This window comes from Microcaecilia unicolor, chromosome 2 (genome assembly GCF_901765095.1).
Source record: "Microcaecilia unicolor chromosome 2, aMicUni1.1, whole genome shotgun sequence".
NCBI classification, from domain to species: Eukaryota; Metazoa; Chordata; class Amphibia; order Gymnophiona; family Siphonopidae; genus Microcaecilia; species Microcaecilia unicolor.
This window is the reverse complement of record NC_044032.1, coordinates 364,499,202-364,525,237: the sequence shown is the minus strand read 5'-3', so window position 1 is coordinate 364,525,237 and position 26,036 is coordinate 364,499,202. Positions and strand designations below refer to the sequence as shown.

Below are 26,036 nucleotides of genomic sequence, written 5' to 3'. Positions count from 1 at the left end.
TGGAAAAGGTTTGTTTGCGAATTAATACCTTTCAAATATTTGAACGACTGTATCATATCACCCCTGTTTCTCCTTTCCTCCAAGGTATACATGATCAGGTCAGCAAGTCTCTCCTCATATGGTTTTCCATACCATTTTCGTAGCTTTTCTTTGCACCGCTTCCAGTCTTTTTACATCTTTAGCAAGATACGGCCTCCAAAACTGAACACAATACTCCAAGTGGGGCCTCACCAATGACTTGTAGAGGGGCATCAACTCCTCCTTTCTTCTGCTGGTTATGCCCCTCTCTACGCAGCCTAGCATCCTTCTGGCCACGGCCGTCGCCTTGTCGCATTGTTTCTTCACCTTCAGATACTCCGACACCAACACCCCAAGGTCTCTCTCCTGAGTCTATCTTGCTAATCTCTCCCCTCCTATTCGGTATCTCTCTTTTGGGTTTCTAAACCCCAAATGCATCACTCTGCACTTCTTGACATTAAATTTTAACTGCTAGCCCCTCGACCATTCTTCTAACGTTCAGAGATCCCTTCTCATCGTTTCTACTCCCTCCGGGGTATCCACTCTATTGGCTATTTTTGTGTCATCCGCAAAAAGGCACACCTGTCCTTCCAATCCTTCAGCAATATCTCCCACAAATATATTAAACAGGCCCCAGCACCAACCCCTGAGGAACTCCACTGCTCACCTTCCTTTCCTCCAAGCGGATTCCATTTACCACCACCCTCTGCCACCTGTCGGTCAACCAGTTTCTTATCCAGTTCACCACTTTCGGTCCTAAGTTCAACCCTTTCAGCTTATTCACGAGTCTTCTGTGGGGGACCGTATCAAAGGCTTTGCTGAAGTCCAAGTAGATTACATCTAGCACACGTCCCTCATCCAGTTCTTTGGTCACCCAGTCAAAAAAGTCAATAAGATTCGTTTGGCAGGATTTTCCTTTGGTAAAGCCATGTTGCCTCGGGTCCTGTAACCCGTCAGCTTCTAGAAAGTTAACTGTCCTTTCTTTCAGCAGCGACTCCATTATTTTTCCTACCACCGACGTGAGACTTACCGGTCTGTAGTTTCCCACTTCTTCCCTGTCTCCACTTTTGTGAAGAGGGACCACATCCACTCGTCTCCAATCTCGCAGAACCTCTCCCGTCTCTAAAGATCTATTAAATAAATCTTTAAGAGGTCCCACCAGGACCTCTCTGAGCTCCTTAAGTATCCTGGGATGTATCCCATCCGGCCCCATAGCTTTGTCCACCTTCAGATTCTCCAGCTGTTTATAAACTCGGGTCAGTAAGTCTGTCCTCGTACATCTTGTAACGCAAACTCCTTACCATTTTTGTAGCTTTTCTTGACACCACATAGCGGTTCACAGCATCTTTCAGTCTAGTTCGTCCAATTGTGTCGGAGGTCTGCAGACAACTCCCATGTGGACAGAGGTTCCATCATCTCGTTTAAAGGTGGTCCATAACGCTTCTTCCTATCCCCAGGCCCCTATCATTTCAGTTGCTGCGATATCGTTTCTCACATAAAGAGCTACTTCTTCACCTTTACGACCATCTCTATCCTTCCTAAATAGATTATAGCCTGGTATGTTTGCATCTCATTCATGGAAACCATTGAGCCGTGTCTCTGTGATTGCAACAATGTCCAAGTCTGCCTCTAACATCAGGGCTTGCAGATCATGAACTTTGTTGCATAGACTGCAAGCATTTGTGGTCATCGCTTTCCATCTACATTTCAGTGGCATTTTTGTCTTCTGTTTAATTTTTTGTTTAGTCTCACTTCCTGCTGTGTTGATAAGAGGTGATTTGCTAAGATTGTTGTTTTCATTGCTTTCTTGTCTACTGTCACATCTTGTCTTTAGCTTTAGCTGGGGGTGATCACTTGAAGTGACCTTTCTCCATATGCCACCCCCACCTTCTAGTTTAAATGCCTACAAAAGTCTAAATTTCTCCCCAAGGATTTTTTTCCTTCCACAGTGAGATGCAACCCACGTTACAATATAATCTTTTCTTTTCCCATGTATTGCCCCATCCTCCAATGTACCTAAAACCTTCTTGGTGACACTAGGCTTTTAGCCAGCTATTGAGATTTTCAGTACTTTGCAATCTTTTCTCTCCCTTTCGAAAAGTAGGTAGTACTTCAGAGAAAGCTACTGTTTGTACCAAAGGTTTTAACCCCTTCTCCAGCTCCTGAAAAGCTCTCTGCAAGTGGGGTATGATTGGACAGGTCATTTGTTCCCAAGTGGATAACAACATCAGTGTTTGACTCCTTAGTTTCTTCTCTGATTATAGTCATTATTTGCTTGGTACTCCTGGTAGCTGAGGAGCCTGGAAGGTATTTCACTTTGCTTGGCCCCTTGAACTATGTTTCAAAGTTAATGCCTCTGATAGTGGAATCCCCTAGTAGCAACAGTTTCCTGGTAAGAGTTTTAGTATTAGTGCTTTAGGGGTGTCTTTTCTCTTTGGGCACCTTCCTTGCTTTTTATTCCACCTCGGCTCTATTTTCAGGGGCATCACAGTACGCTAGTGGAGCAAAAGAATTCAGTAGGGGCAACAGTTGTGAGGACGGATGCTTCTGTGTCACAGAAAAGAGAGTCTGATATGTACAAAGGCCAGGCACACAGTTCACTCTTTGCTACTACATGCACATTTATGCTTTCTATATGACACAGTGTTACTGAATTTAGCCTTTTAAATTATACCAAGAATTCTGGAGATATACAGTGTGCAGACCTCAAAGACCCATTTGGTGATACTGAATTAAGTTTCTATTATGCCTAAGGTAAATCGTCTTTGTCTTGTGTCTTCTTTCTGATTTTCCCACTATATAGTGAAATTGTTTTATTCACCCTGCCCCTTTAAATACTACTGTAAATTTCAGGATTGTGGCATCTACTACTAACCATTTCTGTAGCAGCACTGTAAACATTATATGCAGGTATTTTTGTGTCCCTAGAGGGTTCAATCTAAGTTTTTGTACCTCAGGCAATGGAGGGTTAAGTGCTCTATATTTTATTTATTTATTTATTTTTAGTTGTCCTAGATCTAAAATACTGGTAAGTATAGCTTATATTTGCCAGTACTTTAGATCCAGGGCAAAGGTGTGTGTGTGTATATATATATATATATATATATATATATATATATATATAAATAAAATGATAAATTTACCATACATTACAATGTAAGTTTTTTTTATTTTGAAGCTGGAGTCAGCACATTTTTACCAACTCCGGCCTTGCTTCCGACTCTGTCTTCACAACCCCGGTAAATGTGATTCAGTAATAACCAGCTCCTTAAGATCGTGTTCTCCTATATGGTAGGAATACGCCCAAGCTTCAAGGCTTTTGGCCTTATTTCATAAACTAGGAGCCAGATGCACAAAGGTCCTGTTAAGGATCCGTCTGCTTTTCCAAATCGGTAGCGAGTGGGCGGGACAACCCAGGCTGATGCTGTCCAATTGTTTTAGCCCCTCTCTGTGGAGGGGGACACCAGGAAGTTCGGATCCAATCAGTTCACAGCTCTAAAGTGATGTCATCAAGGAAGCCCTGCAGGGAGGAGGAGTTGGGACAGCAGCCAGCCAATGAGAGTCCATCTTCAGGTAGATGGGTGTTCTAGGATGTCAGCCGGCCATTAGAAGGAAGCAGCAGGAACAGCTAGGGGTGGAACCAAGTCAGTGTTTCCCACAGATTGCTGTTTCTTTGATGGACCCTTGTCTTCCTTGCATGTTTGGTAAGTCATGGCTTTCATACATGCAAAGAAGCTGCGTGTAAGCTGGTATACGGTTTTTTTTTTTTTCTCCATCTTCCCTGCCTTGTTTCTCCCCTTCTCCTACTTGCAATAATGAAGAACTGGCAGGTCCACACCTCCCGTTAAAATTTCCATGGTAAAGGTAGGGACTGCTTTTGTGCATGGGGTCGGAAACGGTAGTGCATCACATTCACAGTATAATAGTAATTAGCTCATTATAATAACTTTGCATTTCGTTTGTCAGGTTTTCAAGGCAGAAACTAGGTTCGTGAGCCCTTGGGCCACTGCCGTGGAGCAGCAGTGGCAGGCAAAACCACCCCACACCAGAGACAAGGCAGAACTCTGACAGGAACAGCTAGACTTCACCTGCACTTGACCGCTGTTCCTCAGGAGTTGAGCCCCTGGGTGCAGGCGGCCGGCAGGACTTACCGGACAGGGCAGGAACGGGATACCAACTAGGCTGAACAGAGACTGAGGGTCAGAGGGGAAAGGAATATACATGGGCAGCAAGGCAGGAAACTGGGCTAGGACTCACAGATAATACTACACAAAGCAAGAAATGGACTAGCTAAAGGACAAGAACTGAAAGCTGCCAAGCAGCCACTGAAACAGGATACAAATACTGACAGACAAGAGACAGGACTGAAAGCTGCAGAGCAGCCACTAAGCAAGAGACACAGACAAACAGAAACAAGACCAGGAATACAAACCAGAAACAAGACTAAGAAATAAGCAATAAACCTAAGCTAAACTACACACAGACTAACTAGAACCGGACAAGAAACTCAAACAAAAAACCAGACTAGGCAGAAGTGCAACCAAGCACCAAGAAACCAGGGACCTTAGACGATGCAAAGACAAACACAGAAGTTTCCAGGTGATTAATAAAGCCCATCAGCTGCTGAAGTTCAGCTGCAGGAATCACAAGGCAGCTACGGGTGCTGTTCAGGCACAAACAAGAAAAGCAAGTCTGGCAGCCTGGAAGACCCGGACCGGACTAGGCTGAAGTCTGGAATGTGTGACAGTTCATAGCAACCACCGGTTCTGGCCACCAGAGGGCGAGGTGAGCACAGACAAGGAAATGGTCACAAACGTGATACCGTTTTCATTAGCTGCTACCGTGACAGGAAAACGGCTGGGAGAACCCTTTTGCGCATGTCCAGGTTTACTACTTGTGCGCTAAACTGGCTAGAACTAGTTTAAAAACCATGTTGCTGGCTCGTTAAGTTTAGTGCATCTGGTCCTAGATGAGGAAAAGTCATTTTTTATTAAAGTTCTTTTCTTGTGTATTCTTTATTTTTAGGGATTTTCAGGACACTGTAAGCACTTGGATCAGTATCATACAAACAGAGAAGCATGTAGGCAGATAAAGACCATATGGCCTATCCAGTCTGTCCATCCATGCCACCTATTCTCCCTGTCACTCTTAGAGATCCTATGTACTTGTCCCAAGCTCTCTTGAATTCAGATTATGTTTTCGTCTCCACCACTTCCACTGGGAGGCTGTTCCACAAATTCACCACCCTTTCTATGAAGAAGTATGTCCTCGAGTTACTTCTGAGTCTGTCGCTTTCACCTTCATCCTATCTCTCCCCCCCCCCCCCCTTGGTCAGAGCTTCCATTCAATTGAAAGTGAAGCTCCTCCTGTGCATTTATGCTGCAAAGGTACTTAAATGTCATTATTGTATCTCCCCTCTCCCGTCTTTCTTCCAAAATATACATACTGATATCTTTGTCTGTTCCCATGCGCTTTATGATGAAGACCACTGACCATTTTAGTAGCCGCCCTCTGGACCAATTCCATCCTGTTTATATCTTTTTGAAAGTGCGGGCTTTAGAATTGTACACAGTATTCTAAATGAGGTCTCACCAGAGTCTTATACAGGGCATCATCACCTCCTTTTTCCTACCGGCCATTCCTCTCCCTATAAGCATCCTTCTAGCTTTCGCCATCACCCGTTAATTGTAAAGCAGCAGGGCTGAGTGGCCAGCTGAACTTTTGCTGGTCTCTAAACTATCTACTGTCAGTGCACGCAGTGACCTACCTTCTTGCACTGAAGTATCTTTTCAGAGTGCAAAACAGTTTATTGTAAAGCGCTTACACATATACCCCCGGATTGTATATATGGCGTTCAAAATTGCACATGGATATCTGGTTCACATGCAATTGAATTGTATAACGAGCCAATCAGTGCCAGTAATTGGGCGCCAACAATCAATTATTGGCACTAATTGTCAACAATTTGGATTTATGTGCTCAACTCACTACATGTATTCTATGAAGATGTGTGCGTAAATTGCTTAGCGTGTAACTGAAAAGGGGGGGGGGGGGGTGTCTATGGGAGGAGCATTGGCCGGTCAGGGATGTTCAATAAAGATAACGCAAAGTATTATAGAATTCAGGGGATCTGTGTTTTAATTGTACGTTTGAGAATGGGGGATGCTGTGAGTGGGGGAGGGAGGGACTGTAAAAAAAAAAATAAGGGATGCTATATGTGGATGCAGGGAGGGAGGGGGCTGTAAAAAGGTGGATGCTATGGGTGCTGGGAAAAATATGGGTGTATCTGTGTACAGGGAGAGTGGGCAGTAATATTGCTTAATTCTGCCAAATAAACTTGCAGAATCTGCAAACTTTGTGCACAGAATTCTGGTAGGAGTAACCGGCTATAAACAGTGCTCAGATTTGGTTACATTTGTCATTTGGGACTGTTGGCAGGTTTGCTTTGGTGGGGGGAACGGGTGCAACTGCATGCTGGACAGGGCTCACCATTCCTCCCCAATGATCTGCAAACCCTAACGCCAGCTCGGAGCTGGCGTAGGGTTTGCCGCAGCCAGCGACCCAAATTTTGGCGCGCCGGCCGCTGATCATTGGCGATGAATGCTCTGAGCTCTGTTTAGCATGCATTAGCATGGTACTTGCGCAAAGAGCCCTCGAGCATGTTGTTTCACGCGCTCAAGGGCTCTAATCATGGGGCGGTAGCAAACGCTGGTGCTAGTATGGCGCTAACAGCCTCTAGCGCTGGCGTTTGCTTGTGATCATGAGGGTGTCAGAGAGTGTGTTGTGATACTATACAGTGGGATCTTGCTCCTGGACTCAGCACCTCTTTGGTTCTACCAAACTATGCAGTGCTCTTGTGTTCTTTCAATGAAAAGCTTGGTGTTTCTCCTGTTGCTGTAGCCTAGTGGTTAGCACAGCAGCCTTAAAAGCTACAGACCTGGGTTCAAGTCCCACTGCAGCAGCTTTACCAACTTCTAGTAAATATATATATTTTTTTGGAGCCATCTGTGGGGAGCTGTTCTGTGAGAACCTTCTGTAGCTAAGTTTGGCATAGAGGTCCTGAGCAGGTTGATCTCAGTTGTTTGTGGGCTCAGGCATTGATCTTATTATGGTTTAGGAAGCCAAAACAATCATGGAGCTGGGAAGAGTTAGTGGTGTGTGTGTGTGTGTCCGTCCGTCCGTCCGTCCCAGTATGGCAATACTTATGTGCATGTGCCCTAGGCACGTGGTTAGTTTGTTTTATGTATGGAATAATTAGGCTTTTGTTGTTGTTTTTAGATGCTTTCCTATCATGCTATGGAGTTCTTCTAGTCTTGGCTTTTAACTGTGTACACCATTGTGATCTACACAAGTCAGGCAGTACATAAATTTTAATAAATATGAAACCAGCTGCAAAACAACTAGGGTGCCAGTCAGTATGCTATTGCCACAGTTTCCTTCCTAGAGCTTAAAAACTCATCTTCAATTACACAAATTACTCTCACATGTTTATGATACACACTATGGGTTTTGATTTTACCTTGTATACCACTGTGATTCTAACAGGCTAAGTGTATCAAATTTCTAATAAACTAAACTCTGAGCTGCTGAGCCAGTGTAACCTTCACACTATATAACCTGAGGAAAATACAGGGAGAGTTGGCAAATGTCGGAGACAGTTCTGTAGGAAAGGCCACACTGTTGCTTGAGTTTTCTGTTGACTTAGCAGTCATTCCTGCCCCCCTCTTTCTTTTTCTTTTCTGTACAGTGTGAAGATTGCCCCTGGAGCTGTTGTCTGTGTGGAAAGTGAAATCAAAGGAGATGTGACTATAGGTGAGTCAAAAGCATACAATGTTTTGAAGGTGTTAGTAATGAAGAACACTGCACGTATTGATGAGAGCAAACTGCAGTCGTCTCCCTTTCTCCGGGGCTTCTTCTCTTTACGATATAGTGAAAAGATGTCTAGCAGGCTCCAATTTTTTTCATGCAAAGGTAGCCCACTCTGCTTTTGGCACAGCAGCGTAAAATTCAAATAGCGTTCATTAATCAGGGAACAGGGAATTTACCTTTTTTGTTTTTCTTCCGATACCAGAGTGAGTTTAATGCTGGAATTTGAGTGTGCATCCCTTGATTAAAGCTTTCATTCTTTCAATGAATTCTACCATTTTCTGACATAGGTACTTCACTGTTTTGTTATAACATTTTATTCCTTTGTTGATCTGTTCTGTGGGATCCAGATCCTGTAGATGAGTGAGTTCCCTAGCAGGGTGTATCCAGGCTAATGAAGACATGAAACTCCTTGTACACTTGCAATGTTTCAAAACCAAAGTTCAGTTCTAGCAGCCGTGTCAGTTATGGAAAAGACTAGAGTCTTTGGGGTCGTTTTACAAAGCTGAGTGTTCTGATTGCATCAAATGAAATCCAGGATAGTACCCTCTGCTCTGTCCCTAGATTTTTAAAAATTAAACTGTAGATAAGCCCAGCTGCTGTGTAGAGGAGGAAGCTGCAATTTAGGGAAAGGGAATGGGACTTATATACAGGTACTTATTTTGTACCTGGGACAATGGAGGGTTAAGTGACTTGCCCAGAGTCACAAGGAGCTGCAGTGGGAATCGAACCCAGTTCCCCAGGATCAGAGTCCGCTGCACTAACCACTAGGCTACTCCTCCACTGGAATCCTGTTCGAGGTATTATATTATGGAGCCTGTTCTTTAATGCATGAAATTCCTCCAGTGAGGAGAGCTGCCTGTTGTTGTACTATGTATGTATTCACCATGATGCGCTTGTTTTTCTTGTACAGGACCTAGGACAGTGGTTCACCCGAAAGCCCGGATCATTGCAGAGGCGGGGCCCATTGTGATTGGTGAGGGGAACCTGATAGAAGAGCAGGCACTTATTATTAACGGGTCAGTACTATAGCAGGCACTTCTCTGTGGTTTCTGGTGGAAAAAAATAATAAGGGTGTTTGTAAAAGCAGATTTTCCACCCCTCAATTTCTCCCTACTTATTGAAGATCTTACTGTGCTGTAGAATAAGGATATCTTATTTAATACGTACCACCTGCAAGCCTTAAAGCCATTGAAGCGGTGTACATTCAGGTAAAGTGCTACTACTTATCATTAGGTATATTTATGTCCCTGAAGCAATGGAGGTTTAAGCGATTTGCCCAAGATGGCGAGGAGCTGAGGTGGGATTTGAACTAGGCTCTTCTAGTTCTCAGCCTGCTGCTACAACTGTTAAGCTCTGTGGAAGGGGCTCCATGTGCCAGGACAAGCTTAATTCCCTAGGAAGACACTACAGGTCTTGGGCCCTGCAGCCACTGTGAATTCACCTCCTGGGGATTCACTTGACAGGACCTATGTAGGATGTCTCATCTGTTAATAAGAACCACCTCCAACCTCTGTGTGCCACAAAATTAGATCATTTTGACTCTTACCTGGGTTTTTGAACTCCATTTTCAACTAGTTCCAGTTTCGTGGCCTCCAAAGCCTTCCTTCTTACTTCATTGGTACTGTAGTGGTGGCTCTGTGGGTAGGAACAAAAATAGAATTTAATTTAAAAAAAATCAAGTTCGAGATTAGCTTTTTCAAAAGGGATTGTGTATTTGATATACCATTTTTTTTCTGTAGTATAATCAAACAGTTTACATTTTTTATATGCAGGTGCTCTGTTCCTAGTGGGCTCACAATCTAAGTTTTTGTACCTCAGGCAGTGGAGGGTTAAGTGACTTGGCGGGGTCATAAGGAACCACAGTGGGAACTGAACCCAGTTCTCCAGGTTCTCAGCTCACTGAACTAACTGTTAGGCTGCTCCTCCCCTCTATCCATCATCTTTTCTCTCTCCACCCACCACAATATCAACTTATTAGCTATCTTTGCTTTGGGGGGGGGGGGGGGGGGGGCTTGTTTGAGTTGCAGGTTTCCTTTCACTCCTTTGCCTTCCAGCTTAATGTGAACTAGTCACAATAGGTAGTTTGGCCCCATGATCCATCCTCTCCAATTTTTAACTCCCCCCATCTGCCTGATCATCACATCAAGAGCATTTTAGCTGGGAGTCTGGATTCTGATTCGTTCCAGAGCCCAGCGCAAGCACATCCTTGAGCCAGGCGTTAGGTGTTCCTATTGCATGTACAATACTGCCTACCTAAGGGTCCAGAGCCCTCGTATGCAACATTTCTTCTCTCCAGCTGAGCCAGAGAGTTGCAGGCTCAAGAGTGGAGTACTCCCTCCAGTTTGAATCTAGGTTATTTTATGGCTTGTCATTAAAGTTCCAGTAAATACATTCTTATGCTTTTAACCTCTAAAAGTTGTGATTCTTTTTGATGTTCTCACAGCTACCCAGAAAATATCATGCCAGACACAGAAAAGCCGGATCCCAAACCAATGACCATCGGCACCAACAATGTGTTTGAAGTTGGCTGCTGTATCCTTTGTTGTTGAAGTTGGCTGCTTACATCCTCTGTTTCAAATCAGGTTGTACAGGCTGGCACATACTAGTAAGGTAGGCATGTACATTTACACCTACTCTTAAACAAGTGTAATGTCTACAATTTTTGCAATATTTGTGATGGTATTTTGTAAAGACATATAGGGCCCAATTTTCAGTCAAGCTTAGAAGCATAAGTTTTCAGCCAAAAATTCATCTTAATTTAGGAGCTTAAAAGTTATGTCTATAAATTTAGGCCTACCATTTTGCTTAGATTTTTGAGTCTAGTGCTGAAAATCAATGTTAAGCTCATATCTTTTTTTTTTCCACACCCTAAATGTACCCCTATTGCACCCACATTTTATGCTTCTAAATTTTGGAGTTTAGTGGAATGTTGCGTAAAACGTTGTGCACTCAGCCCTAGTAAATTTTCAAATAGGTCGATTTATGAGCATAAATCCTTTGAATATTGGGCCCATAGTTGTCTGTATTTCTTTAAAAAAAAAGGAGCCTTCCTGCCCTATTAACCTAGGTGCCCTGTTATGAAATAACCATCAGTGTGTGTTCTGATCAGAGGTGCCCAGCCCTTGGGACACTCCCAACCAGTCAAGTTTTCAGGATATACACAATGAATATTCCTGAGATAGATTTGCATGCACTGCCTCCATTGTATGTAGATCTATCTCCTGCATGTTCATTGTGGGTTTTCTGACAACCCTACTGGCTGGGTATCCCCCGAGGACCAGATTGAGACCCCCTGATCTAGATTGATTCACACATTTCAGTTGGTAGTTCCAGGTAAAGTATACTCCGATAATGTAGGTGTTTTGTCTTTCCAGAGGGTTCTCACCTGAAGTAATGTGTTCGAGGTCACAAGAAATGTTGGCAGGATTTGAACTTTGTCTTTCCCAGTTCTCGGCTTCTGCTGTGCCTACTAGAGGGCCAATGCGGCAAGCTACCACAAGCAAGTTACCGTGAGGTGTACATGTACGTTACTAGGCACACAGTGCACAAAGGGTTTAGCGCAGAAGTTAACTCGGGTAGTATATTAAAAGGCATGGAAATGTGACCATTAGGTATTCCTCCACAATGCAAAAAAGTAAAGGGGGATTTTAAAGCATACACAGTGCAAGAAATTCACTGCCAGGTCTGAGACAACATAGAAGGAGTAGTCAAGAGGATTTACTGCCAGTTTCTATCACGCAGCTTTCTGCATCAACCCCTAGGTTATTCCTCCACATAAGAACATAAGAATAGCAATACTGGGTCAGACAAATGGTCCATCTAGCCAGGTCACAACTACCTGACAGAAACCCAAATAGTCACTCTTTAGCCTTTCATCATATGGGAGCAGTTCCATCTCCTCTATCATTTTGGTCGCTTTTCTTTGAACCTTTTCTAATTCTGCTATATCTTTTTGAGATATGGTGACCAGAACTGAATGCAATACTCGAGGTGTGGTCGCACCATGGAGCGATACAGTGGCATTATAGTATTGGTCTTATTTACCATCCCTTTCCTAATAATTCCTAGCATCCTGCTTGCTGTTTTGGCTGCTGCTGCTGCACGCTGGACAGAGGATTTCAGTGTATTGTCTACAATGACACCTAGATCTTTTTCTTGGGTGCTGACTCCAGCATCAGGTAACTGTGATTTGAATTGTTCTTGCCAATGTGCATCACTTTGTATTTGTCCACAATAAATCTCATCTGCCCTTTGGATGCCCAGTCTTCCAATTTCCTAAGGTCTTTCAATTTTTCACAGTCCACATGTGTTTTAACAACCTTGAATAGTTTTGTGTCATCTGCAAATTTAATCATCTCACTTGTTGTTCTGATTTTCACTCCACCATATAACAAACCAGCCTGTTGGCTGAGAGGTGGTTACTGAAACCAAAACATTTTTATTCAGAACTACAGAACTAAAAGATGAATACACAAGAATATATTCTGGAGTAAGAACGAGAAGTAGCTTTATGTGCTAGATAAATTCTATTGAGATTCTAAGCAAGCAAGAAACAGTTGTTTTGTTCACTGAAGACTCTTTATAAATCAAGCAAATTCTCTAACTGGAGTTTCTGTTTAAAGAAGGTCTCAAGTGAGTCTCTGAACTTTGATGGCTGGAAACCTTCCTTTGTTTCAGTTGAAGCACTGGCAGTCTGACTGAGGCACCGATGCTCAAAACCTAACGCCAGTGCCGGACTAGTCTGGTATTAGTGTGCCCTGAGTACTCGGTTTTCAGTGTGGGTGCTGAAACCATTAGCACATACCATATTTAAATGTGATCATTAGGCACCCCGCACAAATACGCGAAAAGAAAAAAAGGCTCTCGGGGGCATTTTTGCATCTGAAACCTAACACCAGGTCCAGACAGCTCTGGAAGGGTTGGTTGAGAGAAGAGGAGCCTAGCGACATCCCTTCCATCCCACCAACCCAATTACTCTGCCCTGTACAGGCTTCCCTCCCCACCCCCCCAAAAAAGCTGCAGTGGTCCACCACCCCCAATACTAAAAAAAAAAAGGGGGGCCCTGGTGTGCCGTGACCCCCTTGACACCCTCTGCCCCCTCCAAAACTTTTTTTAAAAACCTGGTGGTCCACTGGGACCCGCCCAACCCACCTGGAGGCCCCCAACCCACATTTGGGCCAGTGTAAGCCTGGCCTGGCCCTCTGACTTAGGCCTGCATGGTGGACTAGTGGATAACTGGCCAGCCAGCCCGCTCTCCCCCCCCCCCCCCCCCCCAAAAAAAAAAAATACCTTGTACCTTAACAGTTGGAAGCAGAAGCGATGCCCATTCGCTGCTGCTTCTGAGGCCACCATTTTGAAACTATACTGGGCAGGGCCTATCTGCCATATAAGGAAGTTCTTGTATGGTTGGCCCCGCCCAGTGCATCCTAGGCTGCACTGTGCTGGGCAGGGTGCTGCCTCAGAAGCAGAAGCGAGTGGTTATTGCTCCTTCTTTCAACTTTTAAGATGGGGGGGTAGGTCAGTTACCCATTAGATATCCAGGTAGACCTAAGTCAGAGGACCTGGTTTGGTCTGACCTGGCTGGGGGGGAGGTCCTCCGGGCAGGCCTGACCCAACCCAGCCTAGCCAGGGAGGTCCAACTTTTTGTGTTGGTTTTGGAGGGGGTGGATCGCCAAGGGAGTTGGGGGTCCGGGGCCCTTTTTTAGATTGTGTGTGAGGTGAGGACATTAGTTGTTTGTTTGATTTTTTATAAATTTTATTTAAGAAAGGAGTTGCGGTTAAGGGGTTGCGGCATGCCTTTTCTCTCCCCCCCCCCCCCCCCCCCCCCCTTTCCAGTAAATTTTCCTGTTAGTGCCTGTGCCAATCAACTTGGCATTCATTTGCGTGCTCATTATTCTGAGCGTGCCGCGGTGACTTTTCAACCCTGAATTACTGGAGGATGTTTTGGCACAGCAGGGGTCAAGGACACTCTTTTGAATGCATGGTAGACCTGGTCCTCTAGGCATCTTTTACTTTCTGTCCTACTGTGCCATCTAGTGAACAGTTGATGAATAGCGTCTGACTTATTTAAAATACCACAGATTTTGCTGTTTGTCCACTTGAATACAGAGAAAATTGGAGTTTTATTTTGTTGTTTAATATTTGTTGATGTATAAAGAGTTCAGTAGTACTCTGATAATCAAATACAAGCAAATCTCATTAGGCAAAGGTGATATTTCCCACAAATAAACCCATACTATTAATACTATTAAAAAAAAAAAAAAAACAGGAAATCATGTTATGTGCTATCAAATTGAGTAGTTAAGAGTTTTTCTAAATGTGAAGAAGATCATTTGAGAGTATATTTCTATGGCTTTAGAGTAATATGGAGGGGGGGGGGACGGTCAATTCAGTGCCATGTCTTATGTATTCTGTGTTTACAGATTTAGGGCCCCGTTTATTAAGAATCACCAGTGTTTAAGCACGCACTAAATGCTAGATATACCCATATATTTCTATGGGTGTCTTTAGCGTGTGGTAAAAGCACTAGCGCACCCTTAGTGCTGCATAGTAAACAGGGCCCTTATTGTTATTTTCTTTCATTCTCCTATTTTTTTTCTTGATTTATTTAGTGAAGTTTTCTGTTATTCCTCATATATGTGTCTTTTCCGTATATCTGGTACAAGAGTTATCTTATGATATTTTGAGTAATTTCCGTTTATAAAGTTTAAAAAAAAAAGTTTCAGTAAAATCGTATCTGGTGACCTCCAGACTAGTAGTATCTGATGGATTTCTGACCTCTGGTGGTCAGAATAGAAAATTTACAGCTTTTTGTGGAATATTTTGAAAAATGAAACTGATGTGCTTAATTATTACTGCTTACATCAGTGGTTCCCCTAAGTAAAAAGAAATGTCTAAAGTTCTGCTTATTAAATAGGACCAAATTCTATCACAATTTACAAGTAGCAATGTGGCTTCTTTTTTGCATTACTTAATAGTCACCTTCAAAGCAGTTTGTCTAGGTCCTGGGACAATATTCTGCCTGCACTCGGACTACTCTCTCACCCTTGGGCTGTGATAGACAAAGTTGAACACTTCCCTCACTCTGCTCCTCTACAGCCAACTGTCCACACACTAGAGGGGAGTGTGTGTGTGTGTGTGGGGGGGGGGGGGGGGGGGGGGAGCAAAGATTCAAAGACACTGACTGCACATTATAGGAAAATTAATTTATGTAATAACAAAAAGGTTTTCATGGGGGTGCACCTTTAATCCCCTGTGCATAGAAAGAGCTTTCTTGTATTCACTGCTGTCTGCTGCTGGCTTGTTCAGCTGCTGCTATGACCTGGTGCCAGTAGCTTACTGCCTCTACTGGGTTCCCTCGGTCTGTCTCCTGCTCCTGTGTGCCAGGACCTGGGTTATTGTGTTTTAATGCATTAAGTCTGCTCTGCTGCCAGCCACGGGTCGGGTCCTTCTGTGGCTGACTCGCCCTTGTCTGCATAGGTTAGGTTAGAAGATTCTCCTCTATTAACACGGCAGGATGTTGGAGTCCCTACTCCTCCTTTTTCACAGGAGTTTGTCTTGCTCCTTCACCAGGCTTTCTTCCTAAAGCAGCGTCTGCCTGTTCCTCTGCTCTTAATACTGTGGGGTTCTTGTATCAGCTGGGCCCTCGGGGGCTGGAGCTAGGTCTCTGGAACAACAAGAGCCCTCTGGGTCCGAGAGCCTGCATCTCAATTCGGTCAGGAGAACCAGGATCTCCTTGATTCTCCATCTCTGGCTGAGGAGGATCTGGGGGAGACTCTATATTGGCTGTCAGATTCTCAAGATGACTCGGAGGCTTGGGGAGGATCCGTCCGTGGTACACCTTTTACACTGGCAGGAGCTGCTTCTCTTGACCGCTCACGTGCTGCAATGGTTGGAGGTTGAGGAAAGACTTCCTGCGTTTCCCAGGAAAGGGGATCCCTTGTTAAAGGGTACCTGCAATCCTGGTTGTCACATTTAATGAAGATCTTAAGGAGTTGAGGCACAATGGCAGCATCCGGACACTCCCCGTCAGTTGGCTAGGGCCATAACTTGTCTTTATCATCTCCCTGGGGAGGAACAGGAGCATTTTCACTTGCTAAAGGGGATTCTCTGGTTACAGTGGTTGAGGGAGGTGCAGCTCTTAAGGATTCGCAGGATTGCTGCATGGAGACCCTTCTGAAGCAGTCTTATAAGGTGGGCACACAGTTCTCAAGGCAGTAGCTTTCTGCATCAGCCTCTCGTTCAGTCTATGCCTGTGTGCTGATCTGCTTTTATTTTAAGTCAAATCAAGTTGGATTAGCTCTGGCATTGGTGACCAGAGATGAGAACGCATTGAATTTTTTTTGCAGGGCACTTCTTACACAAGCAGCAATTAGAGCCAGGCACACAACCCAGAGTAAATACTCAGGCTCCCAGTGTAGGATAAGATTTGGGTAATCAGTCCTGGGTCCTTTTAACCTTACTTCTGTTTTGTGTTTATGCCTAACATAAGCTCGAGGAACTGTGCCCTCTATTTTTATGTTCAATCAGGACTGACCAAAAGATATCAGATGCCTTAGATGAATCTTCAGCTGAGCGCTACCACTCCCCACCGCTGTTGTTCAGCATCTCCCCTTTCACCCTCTATCCCACTTCCAAAACAGCCAGCATCTTCCCGCCTCTTTCTTCTGCTTCCAGTCCACTGCTGATGCCTCCTTACTTCCTCCTGCTTGGGCCCCAAGCTTTAGAAAGATTGCTGTAAAACTTCAAAGCAAGGCACAACTTGACACGGGCCTGTGTTTTGGCCACCTGGCCTGCATCAGGAGTCCATGCCAGTGAAGTTATCAAACCAATTGCTGTATGCATCATAAATGCCAAAAATAAAGAATGGTGGTGATCCTTCTAAAGGTTCACTTTTCTTGAACTTCATTTATCTAGCTTCAGTGTAGCACACCGGTCCATTTTTGTCTTGGATCGGAGTGCTACACTGAAGCTAGGTAAACTGTTTATGGTTTAAGTTGTATGTGTTGCTTGGTGACATGCTCATGACCCACCCACATGTACACCCCTCCCCCCCCCCCCCCCCCCCCCCGACACTTGCACATTAGCACTTAAGCACATAGCTTCCAAATAGTAGTGCTAATATAGGAGCCAACTTTTCAAAATGATTGGGGGTGCTGAATTTTTTTTTTTTTTTACAAGTAGTGCATTCCCCCTCTCCCCCTCCAAGTTCCAGGCCCACCTCCCCCCTCCGAGTTTCAGGCTCCCCTCCCTCCCTCCGAGTTCCAGGCCCCCCTCTCCTCAGAGTTTTAGAATTTAAAAGTCATCTTACCTCGGTGTCCCGGCGGCAGCAGTGAAAGGTGAGTGGGCTTGGCGCTTCAGCCTTCCCTTCTCTCTCAGCTCTGCCCCTGTTCGCCTTTCACTGCTGCCGCCGGGACCCCGAGATAAGATGACTTTTAAATTCTGGGCGGCACGCAGGAAGGTGAGGGGCAGTCGGAGGACTGTTGAGGGAGAAGAGGTCGGGCTGGGGTCAGACTGGCACTCGGAGGAGAGGGGGGACGGAACTGTTGAGGGAGAAGAGGGCGAGCAGGTCGGGCTGGCTGAGAACTTCCGTTCCGGCAGGTCAAATATTGGGGGTGCTCGAGCACCCACTGAGTCAGCGTCTATGAGTGCTAATCACGTGCGTAAGCGCTACTGTTTTCTAAACTAGGTACACTGTACCAGCTTCCAGAATTGCCTTTCATATGCTTTGTTTAGGGCCTAATTTTAAGAGGGAACTGAACATATAGAACCTAGTTTTAGGTGCTTATAAAATTGTTCCAGGCAAAAATGTTGGCACTGGGATAGATTGCTTATGCATATATCATATATAAAGTAGTTGCTTTCTCATGGATGGAGTGAGGGTGTGACTGGCACTTCAATCATTTATTTTATAAAATACACATACTGATGTCTACCAATGCTGTCTTTTCAGATTATGTGCTATCCCATACTTCCTGGTGCTTTATAGGTATTGCATTAAAAAAAAAAAAAAAAGAAAACCCTGAAAATTTGAACTTCTTTCCTTTAACTGTGAGCTACAGCTTCAGAAGCGATGAAAATAGGTGACAACAATGTTATCGAATCAAAAGGTAAGTGCCATGAACAGAGGACAGACAGCGCACACTGATTTTTGTAAGTGCCTGACCAGGATGTCTTATGTAAATCCCTAACCCGCCTGTTCTCCAAGGAGCAAGGACCACTATCTGTTCTCATTTAATGTGCAGAATCCCTAAAGCAGGGATTTCCATCTGCTCCCCAGGACACACTGGAGCCAAAACTGAGGGTCCTCATGATTCAGCATTTGAAAATGTTAAAAGCATTGTTTTCTGGCTAGCTGTATCCCAGTCCTCCACTGATGAGCTCAAGGCCTATTATTTCATGCTGGCCAGAGGAGTGAAAACAAACAAACAAACAAACAAACAAAAAAACCTTCCTGAAGAGCTCTGCCTCCAAGACAAGGAAGCAGTCAGTTAAGAAGTGTAGATGTTTCTGTTGTGCCAATTTCAGGCTTTGCAGTGTTCTGAGCTTTTACTAGAATTTTTTTTTTTTGGGGGGGGGGGGGGGGGGGGTTACAGTTCAGTGGCACAGACCTAGGACATGGTCAGCCTGATTTCAGTGGGGACAAGTCTATAGCTCGATGTCTGCATTTAAGCACCTAGAAATGCCTATTCTATAAAACAAGCTAGGCACCTGGGTGGTGGTGTGCTTAATGTTTAGATGTGAGCACTTCTTTAAGTTATGCAAGTAAGCAGGAGCCCTATTTTATGTCCCGCCTATGCTCCACCCTCTGTGTATGCTCTTTGCAAGTACGTAAGAAGGTATTTGCACACTAGCTCTTAGGCTCCATGCTAGCATTTAATTGTGTCAGTGCCCACATATCTGCATAAATTCTAGTACTCTAAATATGTGCGCACGTAGTGCATAAGTAAACGTGAGTGCCTAAGTTATACAATTGCCGTTACTGTGGCCAAGAGGCTCAGTAACATTTGTTCAGCTACTCTTTATTTTATTTATTTATTGCATTTGTATGCCACCTTATCCCACCTCTTTGCAGGCTCAAAGTGGCTTACAATACATCATGAATAGTGGAAGAGTGCTAGTTAATAAACATTTAGTATTGCAGGGTTTTGGTCAGCATGAATTTTTCCGGTGTCTCCAGGAATTTGGTGACTTAAACATGGATTCCTGCCGTCACCAGTGCATCCTGTACATTCCAGAACACCTCACCTGTGCAAGCTGCAGGACTGAATTTGTACCGATTCATTGTTGCCTCTATTTTTGAAATCGCAGTCCAGAGCATAACAAAAACAAAGCAAATATGCAGAAAAACATATTGTAAATATAATGTGAAGGCAGCAAGGATTGCCATGGAAACTTTCAGGGCAACTTACATGCGTAATTGTATTATGCACTTTTCTGTAAGGTAGCGCATAAGAGCCTTAAGCTATTACTGCAAAAGGTGTGTATTAGTGGGTAGAGCATAAGTTACAACGACACAAAGGGTGGGAATGACCACAGAGACAAATAAACAGGATAATTAACCGGAACCTTTATTCAAATGGTGGTAAACAAGTGTAGGCAAATATGCTGGACCCGACACTGACCGTGTTTCAGCAATAAGGCTTTCATCAGGGGTCCTTGGGGAAAAAAACCCTTTTGCAAAAAATACATGTAAAAAATTATATATAATATATACATACATCATGCATATAAATTGCTATACAAGAGAAAAATGCATTTTGTGTGCATGGTGTGTGTGTATATATATATATATATATATATATATATATATATATATACACACACTGTATTTACTGTATGTATTTTTTTTGCAAAAAAAATTGTTTTTTTGAGGACCCCTGACAAAGGCCTTATCGTTGAAATACAGCCCATGTCGGGTCCAGCATATTTGCCTACAGTTTACCACCATTTTGAATAAAGGGACTGGTTAATCATCCTGGTTCATCTGTTTTTGTGGTCATTCCCGCCCTTTGCGGCGTTATTTTAGTTGTGGGCGTGGACTGGTTCTTCTTTTTTTAAAGCATAAGTTAGGTTGCATGGTGCATTTAGCCCACTCATTTATACCTGCCATTGACAGCGTAAATGAACTGATACACCTTAAATTTAGACGTGACCAAGTTTCTGCGAGTATTCTGTAGCAGCATCTTGGCACACAGCTTGTGGGATCAGCGTGCCTAAATACAGGCACCAAGTTGTAGAATTTCCCCCTTTCAGACTGGACTGTGTGACAGAGGAAGAGTAGTGGCGTGGCTGCTGTTCTGGAGAGTGTGAAACCTCTTTCCTCTGTATGTCCAGGCTGTAAGGACCATGTTGGCAAAAACTTGAGAGCCAGGACAGGGGTGTAGCTACCACTGAGCAAGCCTAGCCAAATGCCTCGGCCACCCAATGGTAGGGGACCACCTGCAATTGAATTCCCCCCCTCCCCACGAAGTTCTAGCATCTTTCTCTTTTCTTAGACTCAACCCCCACCACCCCAGTCATTCCAGCATGTGGTGGGTCGCCAGCAGAGGAAGCGTTGGAAATAGCCTGCCTCTGGCTGGTCCTGCCAGGTCCTTTCCTGTGCAGTGTCCTACCTCTCTGATGCAACTTCCTGTGGGCCTGTCCATTGCAGTTATCTCTCCCATACAAAGGCAAGAGGTGATATGATAGTGATAACACCATAAATGATGGCAGAAAGACCTGCACAGTCTATCCAGTTTGCCGAACAATTCGGCCAGAGCTGCACCTGCCACTCTGTGCAGGTCATAGTCATTCATGCTTAAATATTGGCTTTTTTTCCATCATGCCAACCACCTATAAGCAGTTAAATATGATGCAGTATTTATAATTGATATTGCCCCAAGACTGTTAGCAATACTTTGTTCAGTTATCTCAGAAGAAGGAGCCATTTTTCAGGGAAAAGTTGTTGAACAAGGAGTTTTTGGTCTGAGGGTGAAATGGTGTATGTGAGGAGCAATATACTTATGCAGCTCCTTGTGACTCTGGGCAAGTCACTTAACTCTCCATTGCCCCTGGTACAAAATAAGTACCAGAATATTTGTAAACCGCTTTGAATGTAGTTGCAAAAAACCTCAGAAAGGCGGTATATCAAGTCCCATTTCCCTTTCCCTAAATATTTCTTTACAGGTAATACAAGAAGCATTTTCCCAGCAGGGTGATAAACGCTGATAACTTCAGAATCCAACAAAATATGGGAACCTTTGAGGGTAAAGTCTAGAAATGGTTAAAAAATGCAAACCCAGTATGGGAAAAAATATATATATACAGGAAATTGGGGTAGTCCAAGCAGCTTAATACCAATTTTTGTCCTTTCAGTTATTATTATTATTTATTGCATTTGTACCCCACATTTTCCCACCTATTTGCAGGCTCAATGTGGCTTACAGAGTGTTGTAATGACAAATTAAGCTCATTTTCAAAGCACTTAGCCTCCCAAAGTTCCATAGAAACCTATGGAACTTAGCCTCCCAAAGTGCTTTGAAAATATGCCTCAAAGTCATGACAGGATATTGGAGACAATCAAAAGTAAACAGAGGATAGATGAGGAATTAGAGAAGATGGAATTTATGTAAGCTGTATCCCTTTGTTGTTTCCATTTGCCAGATAAGTCCTATATTTTGCCAAATTACAACAATGTTCCTCTTTTCATCACTGTCAGGTAGATGTGGAGGCATATTTTCAAAGCACTTAGACTTACAAAGTTCCATAGGTTACTATCAGGCTCATTTTCAAAAGAGAAAAATGTCCAAAAAGTGACAAATCTGCATTTGGACGTTTATCTCACAAAAATGTCCAAATCAGTATTTTTGATACCACTTTTTAGACGTTTTTCTCTGAAGTCCTTCAGAAGGACATCTAAATCTCAAGGGGGTGTGCCAGGGATGTGTTCAAAGCGGGACTTGGGCGTTCCTAAGACTTAGATGTATTTCTGCCATAATGGAACAAAACAAAAACCTCCAAGACCAAAACTTAGACGTTTTGATCTAGACCTGTTTTATAACGAATAACTGCAGTGGGAATTGAACTCACTTCCCCAGGATCATAGTCTTCTGCACCAACCACTAGGCTACTCCTCTACTCCACACAAGAGATGCCCCAGATGACCACTGGAGGGAATCGGGGATCATCTCCCCTTACTCCCCCAGTGGTCACTAACCCACCCCCCCCCCCCCCCCCCCAAAAAAAAAAAATGTGATTAAAAATATTACATGCCAGCCTCAGATGTTATACTCAGGTCCAGTAGAATAGCATGTAGGTCCCTGGAGTAGTGCAGTAGTGGTGCATGCAGTGCACTGCAGACAGGTGGACCCAGGCTTCTACCTCCCCCTACTTGTCACACTTGTGGAAAAAACTGTGAGCCCTCCAAAACCCACCAGAAACCCACTGTACCCACATATTGGTGCTCCCTTCACCTGTAAGGGCTATGGTAGTGGTGTACAGTTGTGGGTGGTGGATTTTAGGGGGCTCAGCTGACAAGGTAAGGGAGCAATGGTGAGATGTGCCCCCAAGGATGCCCTATTGCTTTCCTGGGATGTCACTTTTCCACTCTTCTACCTGAATCCAATCTTTCTATTTTTTTTTTTTTTTTATAACATCTGAGCCTTGTGTGTATTGTTTATCATTAGATTTGGGTTTTGAATTCAGATCTGTAGATGAAAAGGAGGTCTCATTACATATATCGAAATACCAGAGTGTTATTTTTACATACTTCATAGCAAGAGTGTACATTCCCTAATTACCTATCCCAATGCAACTGAAGCTTTTACCTCCTCAGTGCATGTAAGTGGTTTCATCCCTGTGCAGATTCTCTGATGCCATGTGAGGCTTTCTTTCCAACCAAAGCTTTTACCACACTCAGGACATGTAAATGGTTTCACTCGTGTGTGTATACTCTGGTGCATTGTGAGGTTTACCTTCTGACCAAAGCTTTTACCAGATTCTATACATGCAATTGGTTTCTCTCCTGTGTGGACTTTCTGATGCACATTGAGATTTACATTACAACCAAAGCTTTTACCACACTTAGAACATGTGAATAGTTTCACTGTATTGTGGTTTTTGTTGTGTATTTGTATATTTTTGCATTTGGATGTTTTTTGTTTGAAAGTGGACCAAAAAAATAAAACATCCAAATCATAAAACGTTTTTCCAAACAGCATTTTCAAAAGGAAAAGAGAGACTTTTTCGTAGAAAATAACCTTTCCTGTTCTGATTTTGGACATTTACAAAAAATGTCGAAATTCAGACTTAGATGTCATATCCAAAAATGCCCCTTGTGCATTTGACTTGCCCAAACTCACATGGAGCAGCAGTGGGAATTGAACCCATGTTGCCAGGATCAAAGCCCACTGCACTAACCATTAAGCTGCCACTCCTCTATTTTGAACGTTTTGCATTGGATGTTTTTTTGTTCGAAAATGGACCCCCAAAAAAGACGTCCATAGTATTTTGAACATAAAAGATAGATGTCTATCTTTTTCAAAAATTGCCTTCATTTCTTTCCTGTTCAGAATTTGGATGTTTTTTGTAAAATGTCCAAATTCTGATTTAGATATTCTATCGAAAATGCCCCTCCACGTAACTTTGTAAGTCTGAGTGCTTTGAAAATGAGCCCCATAGTCATTTTAGCTATCACACGCTGATGATAGTCTTATCATATTTTCTTTTATTACCACAATTCAATGTTCGGGAATGGGCTAGATCTGGAAGCACATTGCCTTCACTTTCAGCCTAAGCGTGCCCAAAACTGTAATATAATATCTGTTCGGTATCTGCATCATATGTATAAAAAAAATCAGCTCATGTGACAGAACAGCCTCCTGATGAAACCAAAGGCAGAAACAGATTTCAAGAAAACACAAGACAAGCACATGCGATTTCCTAGTTGTGCAGAAGTGAAGGCAAGAAACAGATCAACTGGGTCAATGGTACTGCAGACTGGATTGGTCTTGGGGTCCTTATCTTCCACCATATCCTAGCCTTTTCTTTGTAATGAGCTTGTCTCCCCACATGAGGGGATTATGTAAGCCTTGGGAGCCAGTGGAGTATCTGTCTAGGAAGCTGCAGCTCTATAGCAGACTTCATAGGGGCTGCGAGAGCCAACCTGAGGGGGACACACGTTTTCTTAGCCAGATCAGAGGACCACATTAGCTTTAAAATTACATTATCTGGTTTTCAGTGTTGTATGTACTACTGTTGTTCAGTACTATTTTGTCTGCACATAAAGCTGATTCCTGTAACAGGTGTTTGCTATAGATAACAGGATAAATCAATCATGCAAAAAAGTGGCGGATGGCACCAAAGAAGCAGAACATTTTTTTTAATATAGCTTTATTAAACAAGTTGAACACAAGTATAAACAAGTCATGTATGTGATAGGAAAACAATATGCATCTGCATCTTGTTCCACATAGGCATTACCCACCCAAAATCACTATGCTTATTATTTATTGCTATAACACAAGATCAAATGTGAGACCCATTCTCCCAGCTTTCAAGCACCTGTATAGAGCAAACCCAATACCTTGTATAACTCGACAATGTGATCAACTGAAATGAGCTTAAATTCTTAGCCTGTCCCTAAGGGCAGTCTATAATTTTATGAATAAATTGCTAATAATGGCCCAGATGTTTACAATGGTGTCAGAGCTTCCCATCAGGAGTAAGTCAGTTAGTTTTATCCCAGTTCATTAAATTATAGCGTTTTTAAGTTTCCAGGCTGTATATGAAAGTCAGAATAGAAACTGCAACTGTAAATACAGGCATAAATAATGTTTGGACCTGACTCATTCTTCCACTTGGCAACTACCCATCTAGCCATGAAGGCCAGCTGGCCTTCAAGCTTTATGTGATGGGTCAGTGTCCCTTCAGAAGTGAAGAGGTCTAAAAGATTGATGGATACGAATTAGTAGAGCTTTCTGAGCAAATGCAAACCATTTCCACTCGCAAGTGTCCCGGAACCAGTTCCTCAGTTTTGTTTTCAGAATGTTGACCAAACTCTTAACTCTTTCATTTTTAATGTTATTTTTGTCATCTCTTGACAGTTCAAGGGATTTTATTTCTTTTCTATTAACCATGCAAAAAATAGTTTGATTTCACGTCTTATTTTCAAAATGTTTGCAGATAAACGTTTTCAAAAGTGCCTGGTCTGTAACAGAAAGGTGGGGCCTCCCAGATACATTTATTATTTATAGCATTTGTATCCCACATTTTCCCACCTATTTGCAGGCTCAATGTGGCTTACATTGTTCCGTAATGGTAATCACCAATTCCAGAAAAGAGAAATACATAGTTAAAAGGAGGTGACAGGATTAGGTAGTCAAATAAAGAAAGTTCATTTTCATAGCAAGAAATAGAAGGTATTGGATTAAACTTAAATCGTGGTAGGTTAGCTATGGAAAATATGTAAGATCTGTTTAGCTTTCTTCCATGTCCAGGAGTCTAAAACCAGCAGTTGGCATTCAGAAGGTAGACCAGAACTAGGGGTAAGAATCAGGTGATAGTATTAAGCTAAGCCAGTACCATGTAGAGCTGTGAAGCCTTCCACTTGCTCTCATTTAGCTGGAGCAGTTACCGGTTGAGGTGTTTGCCACTATTGTTTCTTAGACTCAGTGCTCTCCAGATTAAGTTTGTAATGATATATTATGCTGGCTAAATGAGATGTTAAGGGCCAGATTCTATATATGGCGCCTAAAAAATCCATGCAGAATTAAGCGTATTCTATATGATCTAGGCATGGTGTATAGAATATAGTCAATAGCACAGCACCTAAATCTATGCTTGCCCATTTACGCCAATAAAAACCGGATGCAAATCCATGCACATAGATTTAGGCGCACTTACCCTGTATTATGTGTGAACATTTTAAACGCCCATAAACATGCCCCTTTTAAGCTACGTGTGTTTATTTTGAACTGTGCATTTTACAATTTAGGCACAGTTCTTTATAGAATAAGCTTAGTGATTTCCACGCATAAATTCTAATTATTGCCAATTAGTGCTCGTTATTGCTTGCTAAGTGCTGTTAAAAATGCAAATTACCTTGTTGCGCGTATTTCTTCTCGGAATCTAAGTGCCATATATAGACTCCGGGGGTAAGTTCCTCCCAG

At 43.2% G+C, this 26,036-nt stretch overlaps 1 protein-coding gene across 1 annotated transcript in view; it reads left to right on the top strand.

Annotated features, from left to right (window-relative positions):
* DCTN6 (dynactin subunit 6) overlaps nt 1-26,036 on the top strand; it is a 129,741-nt gene that overhangs the window by 4,731 nt on the left and 98,974 nt on the right. Inside the window, exons 2-5 of the mRNA XM_030194525.1 lie at nt 7,766-7,830; nt 8,798-8,903; nt 10,331-10,419; nt 17,949-17,996. Of these exons, the coding sequence (XP_030050385.1) occupies nt 7,766-7,830; nt 8,798-8,903; nt 10,331-10,419; nt 17,949-17,996 (308 nt within the window). The remainder of the gene's footprint in view (nt 1-7,765; nt 7,831-8,797; nt 8,904-10,330; nt 10,420-17,948; nt 17,997-26,036) is intronic.